Here is a 27415-nt window from a genome sequence, read left to right as displayed (position 1 = left end):
TTTTTTTTAAAGAAGCATAATTAAGTTGCATTAAAAGAATTTCCTACCCTTTGGCAGATTTTTTAATGTAAGTCTGTGAACACTCTAAAAAATAAGTAGGAAGTGGAGGATGCCGGGTGCTCAGTGTACACTACCACTTAGTTTGCACGAATCTGTCAACATTTAATACAAGTTATCTGTTTGTACTGTCGCTGTTGCTGAAAATGATTGTTAAATTGCCACGGGGTGGTGGGGGGGAACCTTACAGCCAGCATAGCGCACATTAAACAAGTTACACAATCTATACAAACATATATAAACAGTGTCAGACATAAGGTAAACACGCACTCTAGGAAAGTTAGGAGCCTTCTGCTACAGCATGGGATCCAAGGGTCTGCGTGTGTGATATGTTAAAACAGGGCACAGTGTGTGGAGGGCCGAGGCACTTAATAGTGTGCGCTAACATTCGAAAACATTATTCTTAATTAAGCTATTGTCCCTGAAGACAAAAGAAAAATCATCTCTCAATGAAGGGAAAAGAAAGAGGAAATGGGACAAGAATTCCAGGAAGTATTTGAAATAATTTCACGGCACACAATAGCTTTATTTATTACTGCTCCACAAAAGGGAGAGGGGGTGGATTACCATCCCTGTGTCCTTTCCTGTTGAGCCACCTTTGAGTTCTTTTGCCTCTACATACAGAGCCTTTGGGGGGAGGCGAAAAAAGGAAGCCATTCACAGAGGCAGTGACCCCAGGTCCTGGATGGCTTGGTCTGTGTTCCAGGAAGCCTGTCCTAGCACCAGAGACACTGGGCCCTTGTAGCTACTAGGAGAATGTTCTTGAGAGACTGTTGTCTTCTCAGGACAGCACCCAATTCACAGAGTTTTGTTTTTGTTTCCATGTAAATGCGACATTTTCAAGGGCCTGTGTTACTTACTTTATTTACTTCCCAGAAGGAATCTAAGCCTTACTCTGGATGGGCTCTGCCTTTGGGCCATTGGCTCTTTGGTAGTGAACAAGTGGCCAGCAGACAAACTGCCTGGACAGGCAGTAGAAGCAAGCAGACAGGGAGCATCTCAGGCCTAGTCCAGAACCTGCTCTCAACAGACTCCCAGGCCCTTTCCAGTGAAGCCCCGGGCTCTGCCCCACCCTGGCCCAGCCTGCATATAGACCCTTATGTCACCTCCTATTATACTTTCTCTAGTCCCAAGAGCTCTGCTTTGGCCCTGCCTTCTATACATCTCCAAGAACCTTTCCCGATCCTGCCTCTAACAGACTTCTCAGGCCCCTCCCTGACTCTGCATTCTAATAGGCCTTTGGGTGTCCCTTGAACCTGTAGTGCCATAGACTCCACTCCCCAGGTCACTCCCTGACTTTACTTGTTACTAGACCCCCAGAAACATTTAAAATCAGCACTGCACTGCTTTGAGCTTTTCTGCAAGGCTTCACTACGGAGGAGCCCGCCTTGCAGCATTCCAATCCGGGGGTTCTCAGGGCACCGAGACAGCCTTTGGCAAATTCTCACATTTTACCACTTGCTATTGACAACAGCTGCGGGAGCCCATTTTGGCAAAGATCCTCACATCTTTGGGCAATGTACCAGAAAAAAAAAAAAAGATTTTTTAAAATAGCATTTTATACTAACGCTTCCAAATGCAATATACCTCATTATGATTTTGGTTCAGTTGCGCTATTGATCAAACAATCTATAAAAGGTGCCCATCAAAAGAGGCTCATTGACTGACAGGTCGCTATGAACAGCAAGCATTTGTTCATGCTGAGACCACACTAGGTTAGGCCCTTTAAAACAGGGGGAAACCCCTGCTCAGTGATGACCAAAGCCATGCAGATCAAGCCATTGGTTAGACCACGCCCCTACCTTTATATCCTGGGGGTTGATCTCAGCATTCGTTTGACATCGTAGAGGACCCAGAGTCTGAAGACGAAAAACATAGAGGAGAAACTCATCCCGTGCAGAGAATGGCCAGCCCACTTCTAGAATGGTGTCACTGATGGTGCTGGGTCCAATATTGTGCAGCTGCAAGAAGGGGACACATTAGGGGATGACACAGTCCAACTCTGTCTATCATGGATCTGTTTTGAAAAGCATGTGCTACTGGCTTTAACGGTGGCAGTAAGAAATAGAACACAGACTCTATCCAGGCAGGGGGAGCTCTGCAATCACGGCATGTAGCTATTCAAGGAGGACTCGGTCAGTATGTGTTTTCCAGTGACCATGCGGATGGAGTCATGCCTATCGAAACTGCTTGGGACCAGAAGTGCTTTAACCTTCAGAACACTGCACAAACAGAAAGTATGATCTTAGGGAAGAGAACCTACTGTAATTACACATTCACTGATGTTTCACTCATACCTTACTATGCATACCTTGAAGGCAACCTTTCAAATAAGTTTCTTTATTTATTTAGTTATTTTAAATGTGTGTGTGTGTGTGTGTGTGTGTGTGTGTGTGTGTGCGCGTGTGCACGCGCAGGTGCCTGTAGAGGCCAGATGTTGACATCAGCTGTCTTCCTGGATTTCTCTCCACCTTATATATTGAGATAATATCTTACTTGACCTCAGAGCTTACCTATATGGGGTTCATGTAGCTAGTCAGCTTGCTCCAGGGATTCCTTGTCTCTGCTTCCTAAACATTTGGATGGCATGCAGGTTGCCACACCCACATGACAAGGGCTTTATCCATGGAGCCAAATGCCCAGGTCGTTTTAAAACTATTTTTAACTTGCTTGTGTTCTGCCTACGATCTATCCCATGAGGTCAATGCTCAAAACCACTGGACTCTGTAGGATAGTTTGTTGTTTTTAGATCAGAGAGGCTCAGTCTGTGCTCACAGTGTGCAATGACTGCTCTGCTTACCTTGAGTTCGTGCAAATTTAACGGTAGCATTTGAAATGCAACTTTAATTATATGCTTCCAAACTGTAGCAATCCTTTCTTTACATTGGAATTTGCCTCCTCCTGCCTGACTACTGACTTGTCAATTGCAACCATATGTGATGCACTCTCTTTCACCCTCTGGGAAAACGGCCATCCATCAAGTGCCAAAGGCGGTCTGTGCACCATACAGTTGTCTGTGAGTGCATGACTCAAAGCTGAGATTCCTGGAGCAAGCTGACTAGCTACATTAGCAAATCCCAGAGAAAGGAAGGCCACATCTCATGAAGATGAACATTTTAAACATGTGAGTTATGCTCAGAGGACACAGACGGCATCCCTTAGATGCTAAGCACATTGGAAGGTATTGGATGTTTACAAATTCTTTTCAAGACTAGCAGAGCTCTTTGTTCCCCGTCAGTTCTGACAATTATTACCATAATCTATATAAAACAATGTATTTTCTGCCTTTGCTATTTGATGGCCTGTTTAAATCACATCATTAAAGGGGTATGGTGTCCACTGATGTAGCATATTATGTAATTAGATTACCGTGTAAGATATATTCAGATATATTTTTGTTTTGGGCCATCCTGGTTACTACTTTAAAATTTTACAATGTTTATGCTAATCTGATAAGCAAAGCTACACATAAATGATTGAACCTGAACACTCTTTAAAACAAACTTTGAAGTTTTACTACCCTTAAGAGGAAATTGGTGCACTCGGTATAATAAATGATTCAACAGCTTGGTATGTGTCCCTGTGAGGCTCTTGACCTGAGTTGCATGGGGACAGGGCTGTCCTTTTGTTATCAGAAAAGCTTAAGCTCAGGCCTGGGCTTCTGAATATGAAGATGAAGGGAAGTTTTGTGCCACTACAATTCAGGAGTTAGCACTCCCTCCTCGTAGATGAGTAGCTCAAGTTGGGGAATGTGTTCATTGCGAGCCCCAGAGAAGCTCTTCCTGGCTCTTCACCTGTTACATGGGCCTCTGGCCTCTGGGGCGGCATCTTGACCTTGTGTTGGTGTGGGAAGGCTCCTCTTTAATCATAGGTGGGGTTATTTACCCTGGACTGTAAAGAATGAAGGAGGTGGGCCGAGCCTGCATGCACATGTGAATTTCTTTCTTTCTGACTCCTGCAGTTGCCCAGCTAGCCTGCTGTTCCTGCCACTATGCCTGCTGCCTTGTCTTTCCTGCCACCATGAACTGTGTTCCTCTGGAACTATAAGCTAAAGTAAACCATCTTCCTTTAAGCCACTGTTGTTAGTATATTTTTATTACAGCCATGGAAATGTAACTAATACATTCTTGTCACTTGAAATGAAAGTGACTTGAATGACATCCTGCTGTACTCAGAGATCAGTGTCTCACTCTGCCATCATCAGAGCAGCTTCCGCCTGCTGTAGACAAGAACAAACACAGAGACCCACGTCTAGACAGTATGTAGAGAGTGACGAGACCTTGGAATACTCGGTCATAAGTGGGATGTTTCTCTCCATCAATTCCCCTTGCCCTCAATGCTCAGGAAACCCCACAGAAGTGGAGGCAGAAAGATTATAAGAGCCAGGGGGCATGAAGACCCCAAGGAAACAAGGGCTTCCAAACAGAGCAGGACCGACGCACAGAAGAACTCACCGAGACTGTGGCACTGTGCACAGTGTGTGCAGTGTGCACAAAGTGTGGCAGTGTGCACAGAGTGTGCAAATGTATATGTCTCTGCACCTATATGTATTTCTTGAGATTTTTCTTTGTCTTTTTCTTCTATTTATTTATTTATTTATTATTTTAATCTAATTTTATTATTTTAAATGCCTGTTTATATCCTAATGAGAGAGAAAGGGTATGGATTTGGGTGTGTGGGGAAGTGGAGAGGAGCTGGGATTTCATATATATATGAAATAACTACCGCTGGGCACGATGGCACCTCCCTGTAGTCCCAGCACTCGGGGAGGCAGAGGCAGGTGGATCTCTGAGCTCAAGACCAGCCTGATCCACAAGCAGATTCAGGACAGCCAAGGCTACACAGAGAAACCCTGTCTCCACAAACAAGCAAGCAAACAAACAAGAAATAACTACCCTGGGCTGAAGAGATAGCTCAGCTGTTAAGAGCACTGGCTACTCTTCCAGAGGACTTGAGTCCATTTCCCAGCACCCACGGGGCAGTTTACAACCATCTGTGACTCGAGTTCTAGAGGATCAGATGCCACCTTCTAGCTCCCACAGGCACCAGGCACACGTCAGATACACAGACATATACACAAGTAAAATACTCAAACATGTAGATAATAAAATAATAATTAAAAACAAATAAATAGCTACCTCATAAATGTGCTCAACCAAAGGACCGACTTCCTCTTCCCTGTGGGGCTCCTCTTCCGGTTCCCAGTTATGGATGGGCAGAACAATCTGTGGAGGGTGGGACACTCTGGAACATGGAATATCAGTTCAGTTACTGATGAGGGCCCATTAAGGATGTTTGTTTTGCATATTAATACATAGTTAACACTGGCTTCAAAGGAAACAAACTGCTCTCAGGTTATCTGAAGATATATTTGATACATGGTAAGACACTGATGGTAAGGCTCGGCGAAATGACTGGGGGAAGAGTGGAGACTGAGAAGCGCTGCGCATTCTTCCGCACTGGTCTATAGTAGAGCCTCTGTTTTATGGTTTGCATCCCTTGGACACCAGGGGGCAGACGAGAGAGCGTTCTTGAATGGACATAAACAACTGAATACACATATACACATATGTACATTTATAACGTGGCTATCTATCCTTTGTGTGTGTATGTATCTCTGTGCATAGACGTAATATAATCCCTGCTTCAACTCAAAGTAAGAAATTGTGTGTGTGTGTGTGTGTGTGTGTGTGTGTGTGTGTGTGTGTGTGTGTGCGTGTAAATATAGCACATCAATATCCAGGTGAGCCCAGCATGGTGGCACATGCCTTTAATTCCAGCGCTTGGGAGGCAGAGGCAGGTGGATCTTTGTGAGTTCAAGTCCAGCCTGGTCTATAAAGTGAGTCCAGGACAGCTAGGGCTCTACAGAGAAACCCTGTCTCAAAAAACAAAAACAAAACCAATCCAGGTAAGAAGAAATAGTTTCTGGATAAAGATCTCTGCATGGAGCAGTGGCGCCTCTGTATATGTCCCTTCTCTCTACACTCTTTTGTTTCCTGTTCCTGCAGGGAGCGAAGCCAGACTTGGAGTCAGACTGGGTCAAGTACAATGGAGGCATAGGCATAGAGCTGTTTTGTTTTGTTTTGTTTTCGACTCAAGGCGTAAAAGAGGTGGCACTCACTCTTGCCGTCATCTAAGTATGAAACCAAAGTGACATTTGCGGTGTACACGTAGGTATACTTGATGACTGGAGTTGAGTTTGTGGCATCATGTGTGTGTCTATGGCGTGTGCGTATTTATATGTACTCCTCTCTCCTGCAGGAAGTGGAGGCCAGAGCATGATGCTGAGATGTCCTCCTCAGTTGCTTCTCTACCTCATATTGGAGACAGGATAGCTCACTGAAATTTGCATTCACTATTCTGGCTTTGCTGGCCTGGCCAAGCAGTGAGCCCCTGGAATCTGCCCGTCTCTGTTGTGCTGTGCTGGGGTTCCGGGGGTTTGCACAGCCACACACAGTTTTTTCCATGGGTTGTGAGGATCCAAGCCCAGGTGCACAGCAAGCACTTTACCTCGAGCCACTCCCCAGCTCCCAAAGTAGAAGGCAGAAAGACATGACTTTCTAGAATATTATTGGGAAAGGGCATCTTTCTAAAAAAATCCCTTGATTTTTATCAAAATTAATTTCAACAGAATGCATCCCTAGGTGGGTCTAAAATGTAATTACGGCAGCCTCTAGCAACTCCGAACATTTTTGCCTTCTACGCTGTTCCATCTATTAAGGGCCAATTCCTCTTGGTTGTTGGATAATACATGGTATGGTTTGTTTACCACTGACTCACTGAAAACCATTTGGGCTGTTCAGCATTTGGGGCTAGTACAAATACATTTCTATAAACATTTACATAAAAGTTTCTGTGTAAACTTAAACTTTCATTTTTCTGAGAATAAATCTTTTTTTCTGGGATAAAGAAAAAGTTTTGATAAGTTGAAGTGTGTTTGCTGTCAAGAACTTCAAAACAAAACATTTGGTTATATGATGTGATTCTTTTACAAAAGGGGACTTGTCTTCAATTTCTCTTAATCTCAAATTGCAAAGGATATCATTTATTTTCTAAAGCAATACTCGCCCTACCTGTTATGGGGCGGTATCCTTTAAAGGCCTTGTTTATTGATGGTTTTTCTCTCTTTTTAAATTTCTTTCTCTTCTTATTTGTGTGTGTGTGTGTGTGTGTGTGTTTAAATAAAAATGGCTCCCATAGGCTCATAGGAAGTGGCACTTTTAGAAGCTGTGGCCTTGTTGGGGAACGCATGGCCTTGTTGGAGGAAGTGTGTCACTGGGGCGAGCTTTGAGGTTTCAGACGTTCAAGCCAGGCCCAGTTTAACTCTCTCTTCCTGCTGCCTGCCAATCTGGGTGTGGAACTCTCAGCTCCTTCTCCAGCACCATGTCTCCCTGCATGCTCTCATGCTTCATACCATGACGACAATTGACTAAACCTCTGAACTGCAAGCCAGCCCCTATGAAATGTCCTTTATAAGAGTTATCATGGTCATGGTGTCTCTTCACCCCTTCACAGCAATAGAAACCCTAAGACTCTGTGTATGTGTGTGTGTGTGTGTGTGTGTGTGTGTGTGTGTGTGTGTGTGTGTTTGTGTTTGTGTTTGCAAGGACATATTCTGTGAGTCAACACTTTCCTTCCACCATTTTGGTTTTCATCCCGAGTATAATGCTTGGGTCTTCAGACTTGGCAGCAAGTGCACTACTTGGTGAGCCATGTTGTGAGCCCTGCTCCCTCTCTTGATACAGCCTATTCCACCGGATTAGTTTTAAAAGTCTGTGTATTTCAATAATTATTCATGAGCTTGATATATATGGTGCAGCCGCCGATGGTTAAGTTTACTTAGTGCAGATCTGTGTTAAACCAATCCTTTGTCCTAATGAACTGTGTGCCAATTGGCTCAAAGACAATGCTGATGCCCTGTAGTCCTGAGTCAAGTGGGACAGTTCTAAGTCTTGTTACCACTTGGGACCCTCTACCTAAGATTATTTTAACCTATAAAAACAACAACAAACAAAAATGGGCTTAACATAGTGCATGATAAAGTAGCTAAGAATAAGCACCATTGACCAAAAGCAAGTTAGAGTTTCCTAAAGGCTGCGCATAGATCTTTAGCATAGAAACTATTTTTTTCCTCGACAAATTAGACATTGGAACTGATGTTTTAAAAGCACAATGAGAGGAAAGAGTTTTGTTATGGGATATGGCCAAAAAGAACCTTCACGCTGTCAGAGAATAAACTGCGGTCAATTTTTGGACATTAGTGTAGCGATTGAAACAACCGCACCCACATGAGAAACCCAGTTTTAATTAGTTGCTTGGACTTCTAGCAACAATGAATAGAAACTTCCCTTTTCACTGCAAAGCTGATGGCATAAATACATGTGAAAGCCTTAATCCCATAAAACGAGTGTGTGAGAATGTAGGCAGTCACAGTGAGCCTTCAGCTACCTTGGCACCACTTAGACCTTATTGAATATGAAAAACTTTTCCCCAACCTAAATTCATTTACAAAATAATTTAAATGAAGAATTACAAAATAGTTCACATATGTATTACTATTGTTGTTGTTGTTTGTTGTTGTTGTTAATTGGCTATATGAGGCAAGGTTTCTCTGTATAACCATGGATCTCCTGGAACTTTCTCTGTAGACAAGGCTGGCCTTGAACTCAGAGATCCATCTGCCTCTTCCTCCCGGGTGCTGGGATTTAAGCACGTACTGATATGCTCAACTTGGTTCCTATAATGTCTGGTTAGCAAAAATAAAATAAAATACAGGGCATGTGGTGGCACAGATCTGTAATCCCAGTGACTCACAGGCCTGTAACTAGCTACTCAAGAGACTGGAGGCAGCAGGACTGAAAGTTCAAAGGTTACAGAGTGAGTTTGAGGCCCACCTGGGGAAGTAAATTCCCCTCTGCCTCAAGAGGAAAAATAGAATTTTAAAGAGAGCTGTGTGGCAGAGCACTACTTAGCGTATCTAAGGCCCTAAGTTCCATCCCCAGCACTGTGAAAAACCAAGTCCAAACACATCAAACCCAACTCAAATAGGTAAACATTGATAAAACTATAAGATAAACATAGGGGTTCATGAATACCAGTGGCATTTTTGAAGACAGAAGACAGTACAATTTAATGATGTATTTTCTTCTCTGAGCTTTTAAAATACTAGCTTTTTTCCTTCGAGAAGGAGACAATGGATGAAATTAAAAATCAACAACAACAAAAACAAAATTCTAGCTCCTAACACCACACCACGATGCGTCAAACAAATCACTTTGCTTGAATCAAATGACTCAGAGGGGAAAAAAAAAACATAAAACTAGTTAGAAACTATTCAAAACTGAGTTATGAGAAACCCAACATAGCCATAGTTTAGAATGTTGCTAAGGTCATTTTTTTCACAAGCGTGTATGTGTGTGTGTGTTTGTGTGTGTGTGTGTGTGTGTGTGTGTGTGTGTGTGTGTGTGTGTGTGTGTGTTTGAGTTCCTGTGTATTCCTGCATGCGTCTATGTTTGTAGATCCCAGAAGTAATGTCAGGGGTCTTCATCTATTAGTGTCCAGTGTAGCTTTTGAGATGGGTCCCTGACTGAAACCGGAACTCACTGATTGCCAAAGACTGGCCAGCAAGCCCCGTGCTCCTCCTGTTTGCACTTCCACAGTCTTAATATTGCAGTGATGTGTGCCACGCTTGCTTTTAGGAGTAGGTGCTGGGGATTGGATCTTAGGTCGTCACATGTCATGCTTGCATTGCAGTCACTTTACTGGCTGAGCCATCTCCCTAGCTCTTGATAAAGCCATTATTAAAGAAAAATATATGGTGCTAATATGTCTGCAAGGAAAAAAAGAAAAATCTCTAAAGGCAGACTTTCTAGATAGAAGTAGAAGAGGTGGAGGGAGGGAGGGGGTGAGTGAGAGAGAGAGAGAGAGAGAGAGAGAGAGAGAGAAACTATCAAACTCACGAGGGGAAAACAGTATAGAAAACCACAAAACAGACAAAAAGGAAAAGAAACAAAGAAAGAAGTGTGGCCAGGTGCTGGTAGAACAGCCACATTCCTCTTTGCTCCCCAGAACAAGGTAGTAAGAGAAGAGGATGGCTCTGGCCCCTAGGAGGCACAGCAGAGGTCAGAGGTCATGCATAAGTGTGAGTCGAGAGAGGGGCAGGAGAGGAGCCCGGGCCCCACTGAAATCAGGACTTCCTGCCCTGGTGGAGCAGAGGGCTCCAAGTGGGAGCCAATAACAAGAAACTCAAGCTGGGGAACACTCCCTCAGTAGGAGAGAGGCAAGAGAGGGCAAGGGGCTGGGACAGAGAATGACACCCAGGTACACATTTCAGCAGGCACACTGTACATTCTGAAGGGTGGTGTAGTGACAATTTTAGAATTTGGTTTCTTAAAAAAAAAAAAAAAAAAAAACCACAAAAATATTATAATAACATGTTTTTGTTTTAATCCCAGGTGTGGGGATATGAGGCTGCTTTTCAGCCATTGACTATGATTTGCCTCCTAGCAGAGGCATGGTTTTGCCAGGCGCAGATAGTTTCTGTGACTGTGTGACATTTGGAATTCTGAGGACCTTTCAGAGGGTATATAAATGCTAGGGCACTGAGAGGTGTTGGTTGGTTGTTGGTTGCTGTTGATCATGGTTTGTTAAGTAGTCATGCTTAAAAGAGAAACAAAACATGAAAAAAATTAGATATCCTGATGGCAAATTTCAAACTTGCCCCTAGTCAGCAGGAAGTAGTCTAACAAAACTGTCGCCCCTTTCTGACCCCTGACTTATTCAGGGACCTCTTTCCTTTCCTCTCTATCCTTTTTTCTCTCTCATATCTAGTGTTAGGGGGTTGAAATAGAAGAAAAAAATGGGTGTGAAGGGTAGAAGAAAAGAACCCACAAAGTGGCTAAGGCCGCTTATGGCGTGGGGTCGTAGAAGTAGAGGTAAGGTAAGTCCTACAGGCATGAACACGCACGTGCTGGTGCTGAGGCTGGAGAGATGCTCAGTACTTAGGAACATTTGGATGGAGGAATACTTTCAATACATTTAATGGATCTAGTATCTCCTAACATTCAAGAAAGAAAAGATACTATGAGAAAGCGTAGATTAATACCTGTCATGAGCACAAATGTGAAAAGTCACTGGCACAGTTCTAGCGAGCTCAAGCTTAGGACATCTACAGAAAGCAAGCTTAGTTAAACACTTGAACTAAAAATTAATCAGTTTACAATTTTCGAGCACTATGGAGAGGAAGACAGAACCGTTTAATCAGCATAATTTTCAAGAGAAGTGACAAGGTATGTCTGAGGCTTTGGGACACACTAGATATTCCAACAAGAAGACTTCTTGTGAGGTTGTCCAAACCAGAAAGATCAATACTGGAATTTAGATGGAGGCTTTGATCATAGCGTTTTAGTTAACTTGGAGATTGGAAGTCACTTAGGTGGGTGGACAATCAATCAATAATGCCTCTTTATAAAGGACTAACGGAGCTTTGCCCCTGAGGCTTGGGGCTTGGCAGGTCACACTCCCTGCATGTTGTTACACATCAATACTGGAAAGTAATAGGTCATGTTCTCTAGACAAGGACACAGAGAGGCCAGTGGTTGACACTTGTCCAGTTTCCTCCTTATAGCCTTCTTTCTTCGATGACCTTAATCTGATTTTCTCCCAGAAGTAACCTATTGCTCTGAGCATGAGATCTGTACACAGCTGGTGTTAGAAATAATGGTGCTTTTTCTAGTTTGCTCCCTATCACCCTGATAAAAACTACTCTGTTCAAAAACAACTTAGGGAAGGAAAGGTTTTATACCAGCCTAGCATTCCATGCAACTATCAATCACTGAGTGAAGTCGGGGCAGGAACTCCAGCAGAAACCAGGGAAGGATGTTGTTACTGGCTAGCTCACAGGTTCTGCTCAGCTAGATTGCTTACACAGCCCAGGCCCACCTGCCTAGGGATGGTGTTGGCATCTAGGATGGTCTAGGGAGGCTGGGCCTGCCCACGTCAATCATCAATCAACCACTCACAGACATGGCCACAGGCCCATCTGATCGGAGCAGTTCTGCAGTAGAGGGTTCCTGTCCCTAGGTGACAAGGTTGAGTCAATTTGACAATGAAAAAAACTAGGACACTGCTCTGTTTTGGGATCTGTAACTTTGTAGTTGGTTAAATTTATGTATATCTAGTTTGGAAAGAAAAAGAAAAAGTATTTTTGCTCACAGGCAATATAAGTATGTAAAAGAAAAACAATCTAGGAAATGAACAAAAATGTCACTATAACTTGTTTGCCAAAACATGAGGATCTATTCCTCCTTTTCAAAATGTATTATGCTTGTTATATGGCAGGGTAAAATATCTAGGACTAGCTCTCACAGTTGAACATTTGATTTGTTTAAAAAGTGCCAAAGTAGTGAAAGGGGAAAAGTGAAAGGCTTGTCAACAAACAGGCCAGAAAGAAATGGATATTCATGAGGGAAATGCACCTCAGGCCTTACCTCATACCAACCACAGAAGTTGACTTAAAGAAATTGTAAACCTAAGCATACAACCTAATATTGGAGAAAGAAAAGGATGAAGTTTTCTGTGACTTCAGAAAAACAACTATTACTGAGATGAGACACAAAGAACACAAAGCATTAAAAAAAAAAATCTGTGAATAGATTTCATCCCTTAAATAACATTGTTAAGAAGACAGAGCCACATACCTCATACTGGGAGGAATTATTTCAAGGCCAGATATATGGTAAGTGATTTCCTATCAGGGCATGTAAGGGGTTTTTATAGCTCACTAAAATACAAGTCCATAATGAATGAATGAAAGAGCTGGGTGCGGTGGCACACGCCTATAATCCCAGCACTCAGGGAGGCAGAGGCAGGTGGATCTCTATGAGTTCGAAGCCAGCCTGGTCTACAAAGTGAGTCCAGGACAGCCAAGGCTACACAAAGAAACTCTGTCTCAAAAAAAAAAAAAAAAAAAAAAAAGAATGGATGAAAGATTGAAACAAATACTTCATGAAAAAAAGGAGAGACCACTGGCAAACAGCCCTGAGATATACAATATAACTAGTCATTAAGCAACTGGACTCTAAAAACCATACCTATTATTCTAGAATGTGTGTGTGTGTGTGTGTATGTGTGTATCTCACATGCCAGCAGGGATGGGACACATGGGACTCTCTTAAATTGCTAATGGGAATGCAAAAAGGGCAGGGCTCAGCTGTTCAGTCTTCTCCAATACAATTGGGCAAGCTCTTATAAACACACAGTTACCATATAACTCCATTTGTGAAAGCAAATGTCCCAGCAAAGACTTATATGTGAATACCCATAAGAGCTTTACTCTTAATTGGTACAAAATGGAGACAACCTATGTGGTCACCAAATGGTGAATGAATCATTCATTGCATGGCCACACAATGGAAAACTTCTCAGCCGTAACATGAAACAGGCTACTGCCATATATGCAAGAACATGGCTATTTTTCAAATTCTTTGTTAGTTAGAAGAAGCCAGACTAATTCTGAATGAGTTCACTCTGTGACACTTGAAAAAGGTAAAAATAAAGTGCCAGAAAATAGATGAGGATGCCAGGGTGTAGGAGACGGGATGACTACAGAGGAACCCAAATGAATCACTGTTTTTCAATGGGCTCGTGGTATCCTAACTTTACAAACTGGGCTCTCAAAAGTGTGAATTCTACAACGTGTAATTTATATCTCAAACTTGACTTTAGAAACAAACTGGAAACCAAATACACTATGAAAAGATCTGTAGTGTGTTGGACTGATAGCCTAATGTCTGCATTCGTGATCATAAATGAATCACTCTGGAGCAGCTACTGGGTCAAAGTACCTAATGAACTCAGCTTTATGCCACAGACTAGGGGAGAGCTGAGTTTTGACATTGTAATTAGAGCTCCATAGCACCCCCTGAAAGAGAAATGTTTAAAACTTTCTGTTAGTATGGAAAGTCACTTGCTTTTATAGGGATAAGTACAAAAATGAATGTGAATTTCCCTTGATAGGAAGAATAAAATCACACAAATGTAAAAAGTGCTTCAATTTCACTTAGCAATTAGGGAACAATAACTCAAACCGTGAGCCACTTTTCATCCATCCAGCAGGCTTAGAGTTTAAAACTGGACCACCCTGAGAGCCAGCAGATCTACCTGCCTACCTACTTATGTACACACGGATGTAAGCACATTCGTATCTATCATCTATCATCTGTAATCTGTCACCTATCTATCTGTCTGTCTGTCTGTCTGTCTTTCTATCTATCTATATACCATCTATCATCAATCTATCTGTCTGTCTGTCTGTCTTTCTATCTAATCTATTATCTATCTATCACCTATCAATTATCAATCTATTCATCTATCTATTTAGTTTCTCATTAGTATATTTCTGGTTTGGTTACTAAGGTCTCAGTCTGGCTAATTAAGTGCCCTCTTGTTTTGAGAGGCTTAATTATTACACAGGGTTTACTTTGCCTGCTGATGGGCTAGTATTGAGTAGAAAAGGGTGAAAACCCATCACAACTGAACATGAATCTTGCATGTAATTTTGCCTAGTATTTCATTTTAAGTCTTTACGCACAAGTGCTAAACTTAATGATTTACCACTTACCCTCTTATTTCTACTTGAGCAACAGCAGTGATGTTGATTTGCACACTCACAAAATTGCTGTCTGGATTGTCCTTGTTGGTGCTAAAACAGAGGAATGACAGGATTTCAGTATAGTTCCTCCTAGTCATGAGAAACATGCTCTATATCACAAAAGCAAACCACATTTACAATTTTATCATTTTGGAAAAACAATAGGATGTATTCTACAAAATAATAGCCATTTGTCCAGGGGGATGCTAAGAGATCTTAGGATCCATAGAAACCAATCAGCATTCCCCGGGGAGATGCTTCATTTGGAAGTACGGAGAGATGGACAGAGACTAACACGTTTTGGTTAGAATAAACCAAAGGGTACAGAATTGCATTTGTTTTCCAGCTTCTACCTCAGACAAATTCTTTCGCTTCTCTGCATATCATGCTCAGTGCCCTTCAGACAGGAAATGACAGCACAGTCAACTCCAGATTTTCCATACTAATAAAGCTGAGACCCGGCATGAAGGTTCTAGGGCAGCACATAATCGAGAAAGCGGTGGTGTTTGGCTCTACAACGCGTCACACCACCGAATGCCGTTTTGTCGGCAATCTTATCTACCTTATGGTTTCTTTCTTAAGTTAATATTAATATTAAATAAATGTTTTATTATATATAAGTTAATACTAATATAAGTATGTAAGTGTTTACAGTCATTGCATATTCATGAGCTGTCCACGGCAAGGAAGAAGGAGTAGATTAGAAACCTGACTATGGCATGGAGAGGCACAGGAAAGCTGGGCACTGCATAAGCGGGTGGCTCAGAGGACAGAGATGCTTATAAAATGTGTCAGGAGTCTTAAGACAGAGGATGTGTTTTATCATCCCTCTTTGAATGGCAGAAAAACTTGTTTGCTGTTTACCCTCAAGCAAACATATGCAATTCATCAATTATGAAACTGAACTTTGTAGAAAGCATACATGTTAAGCTATAAGGCTTAATAGCCTTATAGGGCTATAAGGAACATTATGTAGAACCCCCAAGAGGCTCCAGCGGTGCCTGGGTGCAGCTGCCACCCACACTTCATGTACCCTCGGTGCTTTCATCAAAGTCACACAGGGTTGGAACTACCACAATGGATGGTGGTTGTAGTCGGGTTTGTAAGAAAACAAAGCCTGCCCTGTGGTCCTCATAAGTGCCGCTGGGATTCACTGGAGAAGCTCTCATCACTGTGAAGGTGGCAACTAAGGATTCACGTTAGTGTTCTGATGCTTTCCCAGTGTGGGCTTGGGAAAGGACAGGATAAAATCCTGCTTTACAGCTAGGAGAAGACTGGATTGTCTCCAAAATGCCTTTCAACAGTCCTGGTCACTTGTATTTACTGATAGTGCAACTTAAACCAAAAATACTCATAAAAGATGTAAAAAATGTTAGCCTCAGCCTCATTTCCTGCAGGGGACTCAGCCCTACTAAGCTTGTAACAGAGCCAACAGGGACTTCCACAGCAAAGCTTAAAGCCCAGGTTCTAACCATCTAATTCCATTATTATCACATCTGGGGTAGAGTGCTTATTTTTTCCCTTTAAAAGGAAAGCATTCAAAAACTCAACTGTTGAAAATAGTCTTTGAACTTGGGTTTAACATGAGGCTGTGAGAGGGTATTTTGATTAGTCACATGTATTTATTCATTCATTTATCTGTCCATATGTGAGTGTGCATGTGCCACAGCATGTGAGTACATGTCAGAGATGCTGGAGGAGTTGGTGCTCTCCTCTAAAACTGTGTAGGTCCTGGGGAATTGAACTGGGCTATCAGCCTTGGCAACAAGTATCTTAACCCGTGGAGCCATCTCCCCTAGCCATCTCTTTTGAAATCCAGATAAAGCAATGGCTGGCACAGTACAGCCCTTGACTGTGTGATGAGAATGCTTCTTCACACTATGGTGGTGGTGGACACTTGCTTTGCATCCTGGCAGTGTTGACGAAGTCTCCTGGTACGGAAGGATCTGCCTTGAAATATAATTCAGATGCTTCCTGGACTTCTCTCCTGGAAGAAAACTTCCATCGCTAACACCACAGCTCCAGGCAAACAAGCAATCCATCACCACTGTGGATCCTGAGTTATTTATACCCTCCTCCTCCTAGTCCCACAGAAGGAATGTTGAATTCCCCTCTGTGGCTACAACCCTTGTCACAGAGAAGGAATAACTGTCTTTCACTTTCTTGGTTCAATGTCATGTTCTTATTTCCTATTGTCTCCTGTTTCATGACATTCCTTCTGTATTTTCTGACTTTTGGAATGCCAGTAAAGACATTACAATGCCATTTAACCTTTACTGAGAAAGCAACCTCAAGGATGCTTACAAAGGCATGTGTATACGTGCAACTGTTCATGGTGGAGAAGGAGTCCCCCCTAAAGAGCCAGGGTTTTGAGAAACCATTTGATGCAAAGATTTGGCAACATGAAATATTTTAAGTGTATTAATATATGAAGCTAACTTACCTTCTGACTTTAATTTGTAAGAACAGGCATTCATTGTGAATTGTATTAATCAATACATGGAAAAGTCTAGTCTGTAGAGCATTTGATTTGATTTACTTTTTGTTTGAATACATTTAACTTGAATGCAAAGCCACTTTAGTGAATTCTTACATCTTTGGAGTTAGCCAGCAAAGCATACAGACAGACATCCTTCAAATACTTTAGTACTTTTTTAAAAGAGAGAGTGTCTTCAAATTCTTTTATTTCTCAAATATTTTGGGGAATTTGATCCCTGATAGACATCTCAGTTTTTTCTGCATTTTTATGATTTTAAAAATAATGTTAGAATTGCTTTGAGCAAAAATGGAATATGATTATGACTTGTTCTTAGAAGAAGGTGAATGCTAACCAAATGGTCATTTCTGATTCCACCAGATTCAGTCCTTCATCAATGAATTCATTGTTTAAAGTATGATTTGCCTGGTTGGATTCCAGGGAGGGCCACTTAGAACTCTACAGGGGATTCTGTCCCTTTGGCAATCAACAGTTTGCATCGATTATCTTATCAAAAAATCAAGAGAAAGGAGGGAGAGGCAATGGGTGTGCTTGGTATCTTAGTCCTGGGTGGTTCTCCTAGATGAGGGGTATACATCGTTGTAGGTGGCACAAGGCTTGATGAAGTATCAATGACCCCAGCAGTGATGAGGAAAAATACACATCTAAGGTAACATTAAAGCCCCGCTTTAAAATTTCCTCTCTTTAAGCTTGGTAATGTGCACTCTCAGGATTTTAAAAATGAGAGAATTGAGGGCCACGTGAATGTTTTGGGGCATATATGTTTTGGTAGATGTGAAAAATCGGTCTAATAATCTTTGGATCCAATGAAGAGTTATTACAGAAGAACCAGTTCCATTTTTATGCCATTGCTAATGTGGGTAAAAACGTAAAGTCCTAGGGTTCACCAGAAAGATACTTACATTCAAGAAGGAGCTAATTAAGGGAAGAAAAGAACACCTGAGCCACTTAGAAGACTTCTTTCCCTGGAGAGCTGGACCAAGCTTTGTGTTGGGGCAGGGAAGGGGGCAGTAACACATTTAGATTTAATCAGTTACATTTGTATGCTAAGGTTTATCTCAAGCCTTTTACTGATGTAGCTATTAAGAAAGTAATCTGCCATACAGGGTAATTATCATAAAGTCCATCACACTCTAATATGCCTTCATCTTATAAAGCATTAAGGTGACCTACACAGTATTTGAGAACTGAGTAATAGACACGGATTTTACAGCAAGGGTTCTACTTACCAGGCAAGATATAAATTATCATGGGAGGTACCCATGTGCCATCTATATCAGTGCTTTTAAAGCTTGTCAAATGCTTGACTACAAAAAAATGTCCCTTTGACAGGGCATCTTGTTAGACAGATCTATATCTCTCTGTGAGGACCCGTTCATGTGTAAGACATTATATCACATTATATATTATTAACTATATCATATTACATACATTCCATTCCACTTCCTTTTCCTTTAATATGACTCTAGAATTATTACACTGATTGCATTGAAGTTCATATCTGGGAAATCCCAGGCTGCATGCTTCATTTCTCTGTAGGTCTTTCTGTTCATGAAATCCCTCTGGCCACAAAATGGCAAGCAGAAGAAACAATGATGGGGTGGGGGGAGTCATTGCCAGATCCTTAAACAGGTCACACATTAGGCTAGATGGGCAGCTGGCCGCATGGCTCAGGGTTGGAGAGAAGGCCTGGTTCTCAAACACACTGTTATATTTCCTGACCCACCACGGAATGGCCACTTTGACCATCCTTGGACTCAGTCCTTTCTGAACACATAGGGGATTTCAAGATTTCAAGTTGCGAGATGTATTTTTTTGATTCAGATTTTGCCCCCAGAAATCAGCCTATGGTCTTCTGAATGCATCAGTGCCTTACTGTATACAGTGTAGTGTAGTACAGTGCTCTGTAGGACAGCAAACAGCCCTGTGTCGGAAAGGAGGAAAAGTGGAGGTGAAGCTACAGGGCTGAGGACCTGTTCAAGAAAAAAAAATCTGCCTCTTTTACACCCTGGTTTATGTTATTTAATCTCTTTCAAAATGCAAAATAACAAAAAAGCTGCAATAGTTCAGAATAGTAAGAAAGAATGGGAGGCCATGAGAATCTAGGTTCTAATTTTAGGAGAATTTTTAAAGTGCAAGCACTTAGCAACAGGGAGTATATTTCACTTGCACCTCTTTATTTGCAAGTGATAATAACACAAGAGGCATTTAAAAGTCTAACCTTCTGATTTGGAGATCGAAGTTAATGCTCATGTTTGTTTTCTCAAGACGAGGAACGGCAAATCGGAGGCCCAGAGAAAACTAAAAGCAAAAAAACAAGAACACACATTGGAAACAGAGGTATTCATAGGAGGACCCTTATATGCAGTGTGACCGTCTCTTCTCTCTTCTGTAATTCCCCCATCCCTACTCCAGCCACCATCACAGACTTTATCTCCTGTTCTAGATGTCTGGGAGATAAGAAAAAAAGTCACAGTGAGATCACAGAGCCCAGAAGTCCCAGTTTAATACACTTTGGTGTTCTCTCTCTCTCTCTCTCTCTCTCTCTCTCTCTCTCTCTCTCTCTCTCTCTCCTCTCTTCTCTCTCTCTCTCTCTCTCTCTCTCCTCTCTCTCTCTCTCTCTCTCTCTCTCTCTCAAACCCCTCATCTGATGTTACCTCTCTGATGCAAAAACTCTCGCAACAAAAATATATAAGATGTAGAGAGCTGTGGTGCTTCTGTTTGCTGGACACGGGTGTAGTTGTAGAGATCACAGCTGCAATGTCAATGTAAGAATGTGGGTAAAACTTCTAATACAATGATGCTCAACCCAGAGTGAAGGCTACAGAGTTCTGGGTGTCACGTGTGTTAGCTATGGTTTGGAAAGTCCACACAGGCAAACTTACTATATGTTTAAGAGCAGTGGAAGTGAACTGTAAGGAAATATTCTGGAAGACTGCTCTGTAGTCAGGTTAGGGTAGGGCTGTGTGGATTTCTTTGTTCTCTCTTTCCTAGAATGTAAAAACTGATCTTTGTATTTTTGTATCCTGAAAACAAATTTTTAAATGGAGAAAAGGAAGCCCATGGAGAATCAGGATGAGGAAGTGAAAACGACAGCTAACATATACACAGTATTGCTATGTATATACATGATGGCGCTCCATGCTTGTCCGAGCTCTGCTCTGTGCCCCGTCCACCTTATCTCAGGGAAGTGCCAGTTCTCTGAGGTAGGGAGGCTTCTGTTGACATCCTCCAATCCAATAGCTGTCTGAATATGAGAGCACCAGAGCGCCCTGCTCCAGGAACAGAACAAACAACTGGCAGAGCTGAGATTTTAAATCCTGTAAGGCAGATTCCAGAAACAGTCCTCACAGCTATTGCACCATGAGAACAAATCCAGAAACAATAACAACAACAAAGCCAGCATTTCTAAGATTCAGCAGCAATGACCTACAATAATTTGTCATAACTAACTGCTTTTCCTCTCCCTCTTCTGATGTGTTTGGGATATGTGCATTAGCATCTGTGTGTGTGTGTGTGCGTGCATGTGCGCGTGTGCGTGTGTGTGTACATATATGTGTAGGTGCAGGTGCATGAATATTTGGAAGCCAGAGGTTGATACTGGGTTTCTCTTACTTAGCTCCCCAACTCCTCTTTATTTCTGTTTTAGTTTAGTTTCTCTCTCTGAACCTGGAGCCCCTGGGGTCTTTCTGTCTCCACCTCCTCAGCACTTGGTTTCATGCTTGTCTCAAAGCCCCTAGCTGGGGGAAAGCGCATGAGTCTTGACAAGAAAGCATGTACAACACTTTAAACCCTAGTGAGAAACTACTTTTCAAACATGTCCATTTTTTGTTAGATCTCTACATGTCCTCATCTCTCGTTGGAAGATTTCTCTTTTTTAATTTTTACTCTGGCTTGCTTTTTCTACTTCAAGAGCTTCTGTAGACTCCTCAAGATAAGAGGGGTAATGAGCAGGCTGATGTAGGTATGTTTTCCTTCCTTATCCCCTGTCTCCATTACTACTCTCTTTCATACAGCCTGCGATGCTGCTAATATCAAGTGTCCCGTTGTATAGGAATGATGTGTTTTCATATGATCTTGTCAGGCACATTTGCTCAGTAGCAGGTATATAGTGGTTCACCAAGAAGGGTGTGATAAAAACTGTGAGAGAACGAGAGTGCTTGTTTACACACGCAGTCATGAAGTTTCCCTATGCTGTCATTACCTAACAATCTATATAAAGTGCAGACAGAATAAGATATGACAATTTCCTATTGGGGAGAGTCACAGGAGGGCTGGAGAGACAATGGCTCGGGGGTTAAGAGCCCTTGCTGCTCTTTCTCCTCTGCCCACCTTGAGAAGCAGTCCTACACATGTGGCATATACTCTTTAACATACATGCATACACATAAATTAAATAAAACAAACCTTTAAAATATTCACACGTATTAACTAAAACTTTGAGCCCATACGGCTTGCTTATTTTTTTTTTTAAAGAGAAATTTGCAAGTTATAAACCTTACTAGCATATAATAGCTATTGCACCATGGGGGCTACATGCAAACAGCTTTTTAAAAATTAGAAATCAGACTTCTGATTACCAAGTTTACAAGTTTAAATTAAAATTCAAGTCACTTGAAAAATTTAAAAAACATATTAGGCCTGGTGTTTTATTTGTTTGTATTTTTTGAATACCAGGACTGCATTTCCATCTGCTACCCTTGATGGACAGAGAGTGTTTTTAAAGTGCAAAATGAAGAATCAAGTGAAACAATGTGTTTTATAACAAAACAGAATGCAATAAAATCCGATGTGTTTGAGGCCATTAAGGGGCAAGATAAGAAACTATTAGCTCTCTTCTCCTAGGGACCCGGAGATAAATGAGTCTAAACAATTTACTTGCCTGCCTTCTTGAGATTATTTGCTGGTAAATGTATTGATAGCCACTCACTTAAACAGTCACGGGTCAGACCACACTGCCATTTCCCCCCTTTGCTCAGTGTGGCACGGATGGGCAGCTTTCAGTCCTCGTTGTTGCTGTCTAGGCTCAATACTCTTTATACTGAGTGAGAATGAGTGACTGGGTCTGTAGATGCCGACGGTGATACCCCCATATCTACCTGGTTTCTTCTTGTCTTTTAGGTAAATGTCTTTACATCATAACAAGTGGCGCAAAAAAAAAAAGATTGCTAGTTTCTAACTAAAAGGGTTATGAGGACATGTTGCATTCTATCTTTCATATCTTCTTTTTAATGTCCCATCTGTTGCTCATTAGTTTTCATCCACGCTCTTTCCACAGCGTTGCAGAGCGGATAGGACACGGGCTTTTGTGGTCAGGCCTGGTTGCGAACCTGGTTCTGCCTTTTATCATCAGTGTGACTTCAGGCGATGTGTTTGGCTTTTCCAAACCAGAGAGTATCCTTCTCTAGCAAATAGGTAAAATGCAGTAAGATAACATTAAAGCAGTATTCGCTAGTACTGGGCTTGGACCACGGAGGGCATTCGACCCATGGGAACTAACAGGGATCTGTTGCAGAAATTTGACTTGCATTAAAATGTTTTCTTAAGTTAATTAAGCTTTTTATACAAGGAGTAAGTGTGCAATTCTACCTAGCCACGTTTTTTTTTTGTTTTTTTAACACCCAAGACCACTACAATGCAATAGTGTAGAAGAGGAAACAACTGTTTGTACACAGCATCCTGAAGTATACATTGGAAAGAGGTATTATTTAAGAAAAAGTTACACATGTTTAGGTAAGTTTGGGAAACATTAGGATAAAAGATTTATTTGTTAGAAGACTTATCAGCACCTTTGAAAGGTAAAAATCTAGACTCCCCTCAGGGATGCCTAGGATAAGAAACAGTGACCCCAAAGCGCTCTTTAAAGGATGGCCAAGGGGTATCACTGTTTAGAGTCCACCAGGGAAGTGTTCCCACACAAACCTACAGGCAACTGTAAATTCTCACCTTGTTCTTTTCAAACAGGCCATTTCAGTGATGGCGGACACACTTCATTTTAAGTAGAGGATTGCATAAGTTCTCTTTATTGTGATTTGATCGTGTAACTTCTCCAGATTTTGGAGCTTGATCCCTGACTTAAAAGTAGCTACTGTTATATTTATTATGGGGTGTTGCTGTTGAATACTTAAATTGTAGACTGGACACAATAACTTCCTTGCCGCCGAGCTGTACGGAATCAACTCCAATTCTCTCACAAGATCATTAATCAGCTTATTTTTCTTTCACTGCTATATTCCTTTGTATTTTTCCAAAAATTTTTATTTAAAATGTGTTTATTGATTCATTTGTTGATTTGTTTGTGTGTGTGTGTGTGTGTGTGTGTGTGCCTGTCACGTATGTGTAAATATTCATGGAGGCCTGAAGAGGGTGTTGGATCCTCCAGAGCTAGAGTTATAGGTTGCTTGTGAGCTGTTTGGGTGCTGGAAACAGAGCCCTAATCCTCTGAGAGAAAGCAGTCCACACTCTCACTGTTGAGGCATCTCTCTAGCCTTATTTTCCCAACATAGACTTAGGAAAGATCATTTACAAACCAGAATCTGGTTATTTTAACATGAAAATATGGTCATATGCATATAGGAGGCATATGGGCAAGAGTTTTCTTTGCTAATATATTTTAAAATGACCCCACCCCCACCTTGACGCACCACTTTGACAGAGTGTTACACAGCCCAGGTTGGTCTTGAACTCACTGTAGCCTGGGCGTGATCCTGAATTTATGTCCCTCATTCTGCCAACCCTTGAGTGCTGGCATCTGAGGCCTGTGAATCCACTCCTGGTTCGTCTGCACAGTACTGGGGATGGACCCTCCAGGGCTTTGTGTGTGCTAGACAGGCATTCTACCTAGTGAGCTGCAGCCTGGGCCCTCTTACGTAGCTTATTTTTAAGTGTTTGAACTTAATGTTGTTGCAAGTTTAAAATCTACATTAGAATTAAAGGAAAATAATAAAAGGCAAGAATCCCAGGTGCAAACGTTGTCACTGACTTGCTGGGACCACGAAATGTCATGTGCAAAGTCTACTGAGAAAGTGTAGGGCAGCACAGGTCTTTCTGTGGTTTTGACTGGCCATTATCACCCCATGTAGGTTAAAGCGCTAAATCCCTCTGTGCCGGCAATTTCCTGCCCAATCTGGTTTAGCTGCTGTTTGCCGGGTGCTAATTAGGGAGTTTTCCACTAGTCCTCTGTAAAATTCAATTAACGGGAGATCGGTGAGGACGGCTGGCTTTCTCTTACGTTTGTTCCAGTCACCATCGGGTTGCCTAGGTCACACACCACCATCCTTGTCACGTTTTCCATCTTGTACTCACAGCTCAGTGGCCTCAGTGCCTACAACGGGAAAAAGAACGCCATTGTGGAGGTCAGGGGCAGAACAGGCTATGTCCTGTGGCATGCAATGTGGGAGGCCTTCAGAGCTCCTCTTGATTTCAAACACCTGTGTGGGGCACGCTGCACAAAGCTAGTGTGCTACCATTGACTCAAAGCCAAAAACCTGAGGGGGGGGGGAAAGTACAAGTTACACTTTAGGAAGAATTGTGTCAATACATGTTTTGTTGAGGAATAAGAGACCCAAACAGTATTTATGTGAACATTTTGTACTTTCACTACCCCAGAAGATTAAGCTCAGAACATTAACGTCAAAAAGCGATCACATATGAACAAACAGATTCAGCCCTTACATTAACCCCACAGAAGTGAAATGACAAGGATGCAAGTTGATATTATGTCCCCGTGACCATTTGTAGGAGAATTGCCTTGAACCCAATTTTCTACACACCACAGAGGAATTTTAAGGTGATTCCATCAAATGTGTTTGATCTTTCAGATGTTTAAGCAATTTAAAAAAAATTAACTGTTTAGTTTAGCATACAAAGGAATGAGTTTTATTATGGTATTTTTTTTCTTTTTAAAAAAGTATTCAGTGTGTGTGTGTGTGTGTGTGTGTGTGTGTGTGTGTGTGTAAGCACACATATGTCTGAGTGACTTTAAGGCCAGAAGAGGGTGTTGGGTCCCTAGATGTGGAGTTACCGGCTTGATACCGCCACTTCCTCTCAGCACTCACTGAAACATTTTCCTATCTATGCGCTATGTACATATTGCTTTCAGTAGTCCATACCTGTACTGCACCCCACGTCCTCTGATTCATATTTAGGATTTATGTTTAACTGCCTCTTCCTATCTATGCCCCTCTTGCTAAGTCCTATCCTGTCCAGTTTGAAGAGGCTCTTGTACTTTTCCAGATAGCTATCAAGTTAGGCTGATGAGAACAGGGGCAAAGAGCTTTCTTTTTACAGCCTTCTGCCCCGCCCAGGCCCACCCATGTCTTCATGCTAAAGCCAAGAAACCCACCCTTCACTTTGCACCCCAATTCTCTCTCCATCTTTCAAAACCTGATGGTGTATTTGGTGACAACTTCTTACAGCATTCCCTCATTTCACTGTAAGTCATTAAATGCCATCAAATGCGGCCTGACGCCTTCATCCCCTAAAGTAATATATGGTTGGCTTTCACAGGGGAGCACTCTTTGGGGAACTTCTGGGAAGTCAGTAGATGAAAGTTCTTACTGTGATGATAATTTGTTCATCTGTGAGTGTTTCTGGGATTTTACATGAGAAAACAATAAGAGGTTTTTGAGTAAAAATTTTAGAAACCTGTCCCTGGTCTTTTCTACTTTAGGGACACTGCCCTCCCCACCCCCAACTAAACCCTCACAAAAAAAAAAAAAAAAAAAAAGGAAAAAAGAAAAGAAAACAACACCCTCTAGTCTACAGGAGGAATTCTATAGTCAATGCATTGGAGACTGTAAGTGTGAGGAGGGCAGGGCCTCTGGAAGCTGTCCTGTGACAATGTCTGGAGTAGAGTTTTGCACAGAGCAGCAGAGCAGGGCAGAAGCAGCTCTCACGTTGTCTCTGAAGGAGGTGACTACAAGGAGATGCCCACTGGGAACCTCCCCAGGTAGACGCGCATACTGAGAGTGAGCTGAGTGGCGGATACCAGGAGGTAGCATTGAACACAAGCTCTTTACAAATACTCTGCAGAGGGCATGCTAGTTACCATGAAGGAGGGAGACAGCGTCTTTCCAAAGCTAGTATCTCTTTACTTGACAGCAAGTTCATTAGGTATTCACTTGTAGAACTGGAGACTAAGAGTAAATCGAACAGAGATGTTTCACACTGCGACTCTTACTCATGAAAGCAAGACAAAATGAAAAAAACACCAGAAAGTGTCCATGTTTCCTTGACTGTAACTCAGGGATTTGATTTCTATGGTTAATAAATTTGATGTGCACTTTAAATATTTTTATTTTTAAATTAAAAAAAAAACATTTTATTTTATGAGTTATGAGTATTTTGCCTATAGGTATGTTTATGCCCTGCATGCATGGTGCCCAAGAAGGCAGAAGAAGGCACTGGATCCCTCTAGAACTGGAATTATGGATAGTGTCAAGCTAGCATGTAGGTGCTGGGAACTGAACCCAGGTCCTCAGCTCTTGACTGCTGAGCTATCCTACCAGCTCCCATGTGTACAGGTTCCCAGCTTTCTGCAAATAGGGTCTTTGACATCATTGAATCATATTTCTTCCTACATCTCCTCCACCCTCTTAAAAAAAAATCTTTATTTCCTCTCTCAGATGAAAAAAGAAACCAATTGTTTTTCTAGACATTTCTAGATTCTTTTTTCTCAGTGGTTCCAGGGACATTTTTGTGCTGATCCATTTATAGCCCTTAGAGCATTATTCCCTCCTTTATTCAGTTACTGAAAATATTTGTCTTGGGCCTGCAACTTACCAGATAAACAAGACCCCATGTCCTTATTGAATTTCTAATTGTTATAATAATTCTAACAGGTGAATGGCAGCAAGCAGTGAAAACATAATTACAGATGAGTTTCTGCGATTTTTTAAATTTAGAAAGTAGATAGGATTCAAGGACTATAAGCACACATAGTTACACAATCAGAGGGGACCTTCTGGAGAAGGTGGCATCTAAGCTGACAGGGACAGGACATGCCAGTGGTTTAGAGTGGTACCAAACCACAGCACCTGCACATAAGTGCTGGCAGTCTTCATTACTAGCCACCTGCAGTTATTAGCAGATCTTAGTTATCATGACAGTCTGAAGGGTAAATAGTCAACTCCTTTCCGTCTTCACTTAAACCTCCCCCAAAACCTTACTTTTGTCATGTCCACAACTCCACCTCACTCTCCTACATGCAC

At 41.9% G+C, this 27415-nt stretch overlaps 1 protein-coding gene across 1 annotated transcript in view; it reads right to left on the bottom strand.

Moving 5' to 3' along the window:
* Positions 1-27415, bottom strand: part of Itga8 (integrin subunit alpha 8) — a 174661-nt gene that overhangs the window by 42300 nt on the left and 104946 nt on the right. Inside the window, exons 21-25 of the mRNA XM_051151312.1 lie at positions 24436-24528; positions 19426-19505; positions 14678-14758; positions 5196-5301; positions 1860-2018 (exon numbers count right to left, since the gene is read on the bottom strand). Of these exons, the coding sequence (XP_051007269.1) occupies positions 1860-2018; positions 5196-5301; positions 14678-14758; positions 19426-19505; positions 24436-24528 (519 nt within the window). The remainder of the gene's footprint in view (positions 1-1859; positions 2019-5195; positions 5302-14677; positions 14759-19425; positions 19506-24435; positions 24529-27415) is intronic.

Source organism: Acomys russatus, chromosome 9 (assembly GCF_903995435.1).
Source record: "Acomys russatus chromosome 9, mAcoRus1.1, whole genome shotgun sequence".
Taxonomy (NCBI): domain Eukaryota; kingdom Metazoa; phylum Chordata; class Mammalia; order Rodentia; family Muridae; genus Acomys; species Acomys russatus.
Note: the sequence above shows the minus strand (reverse complement) of the source record. Positions and strands in the feature narration are given on the sequence as shown.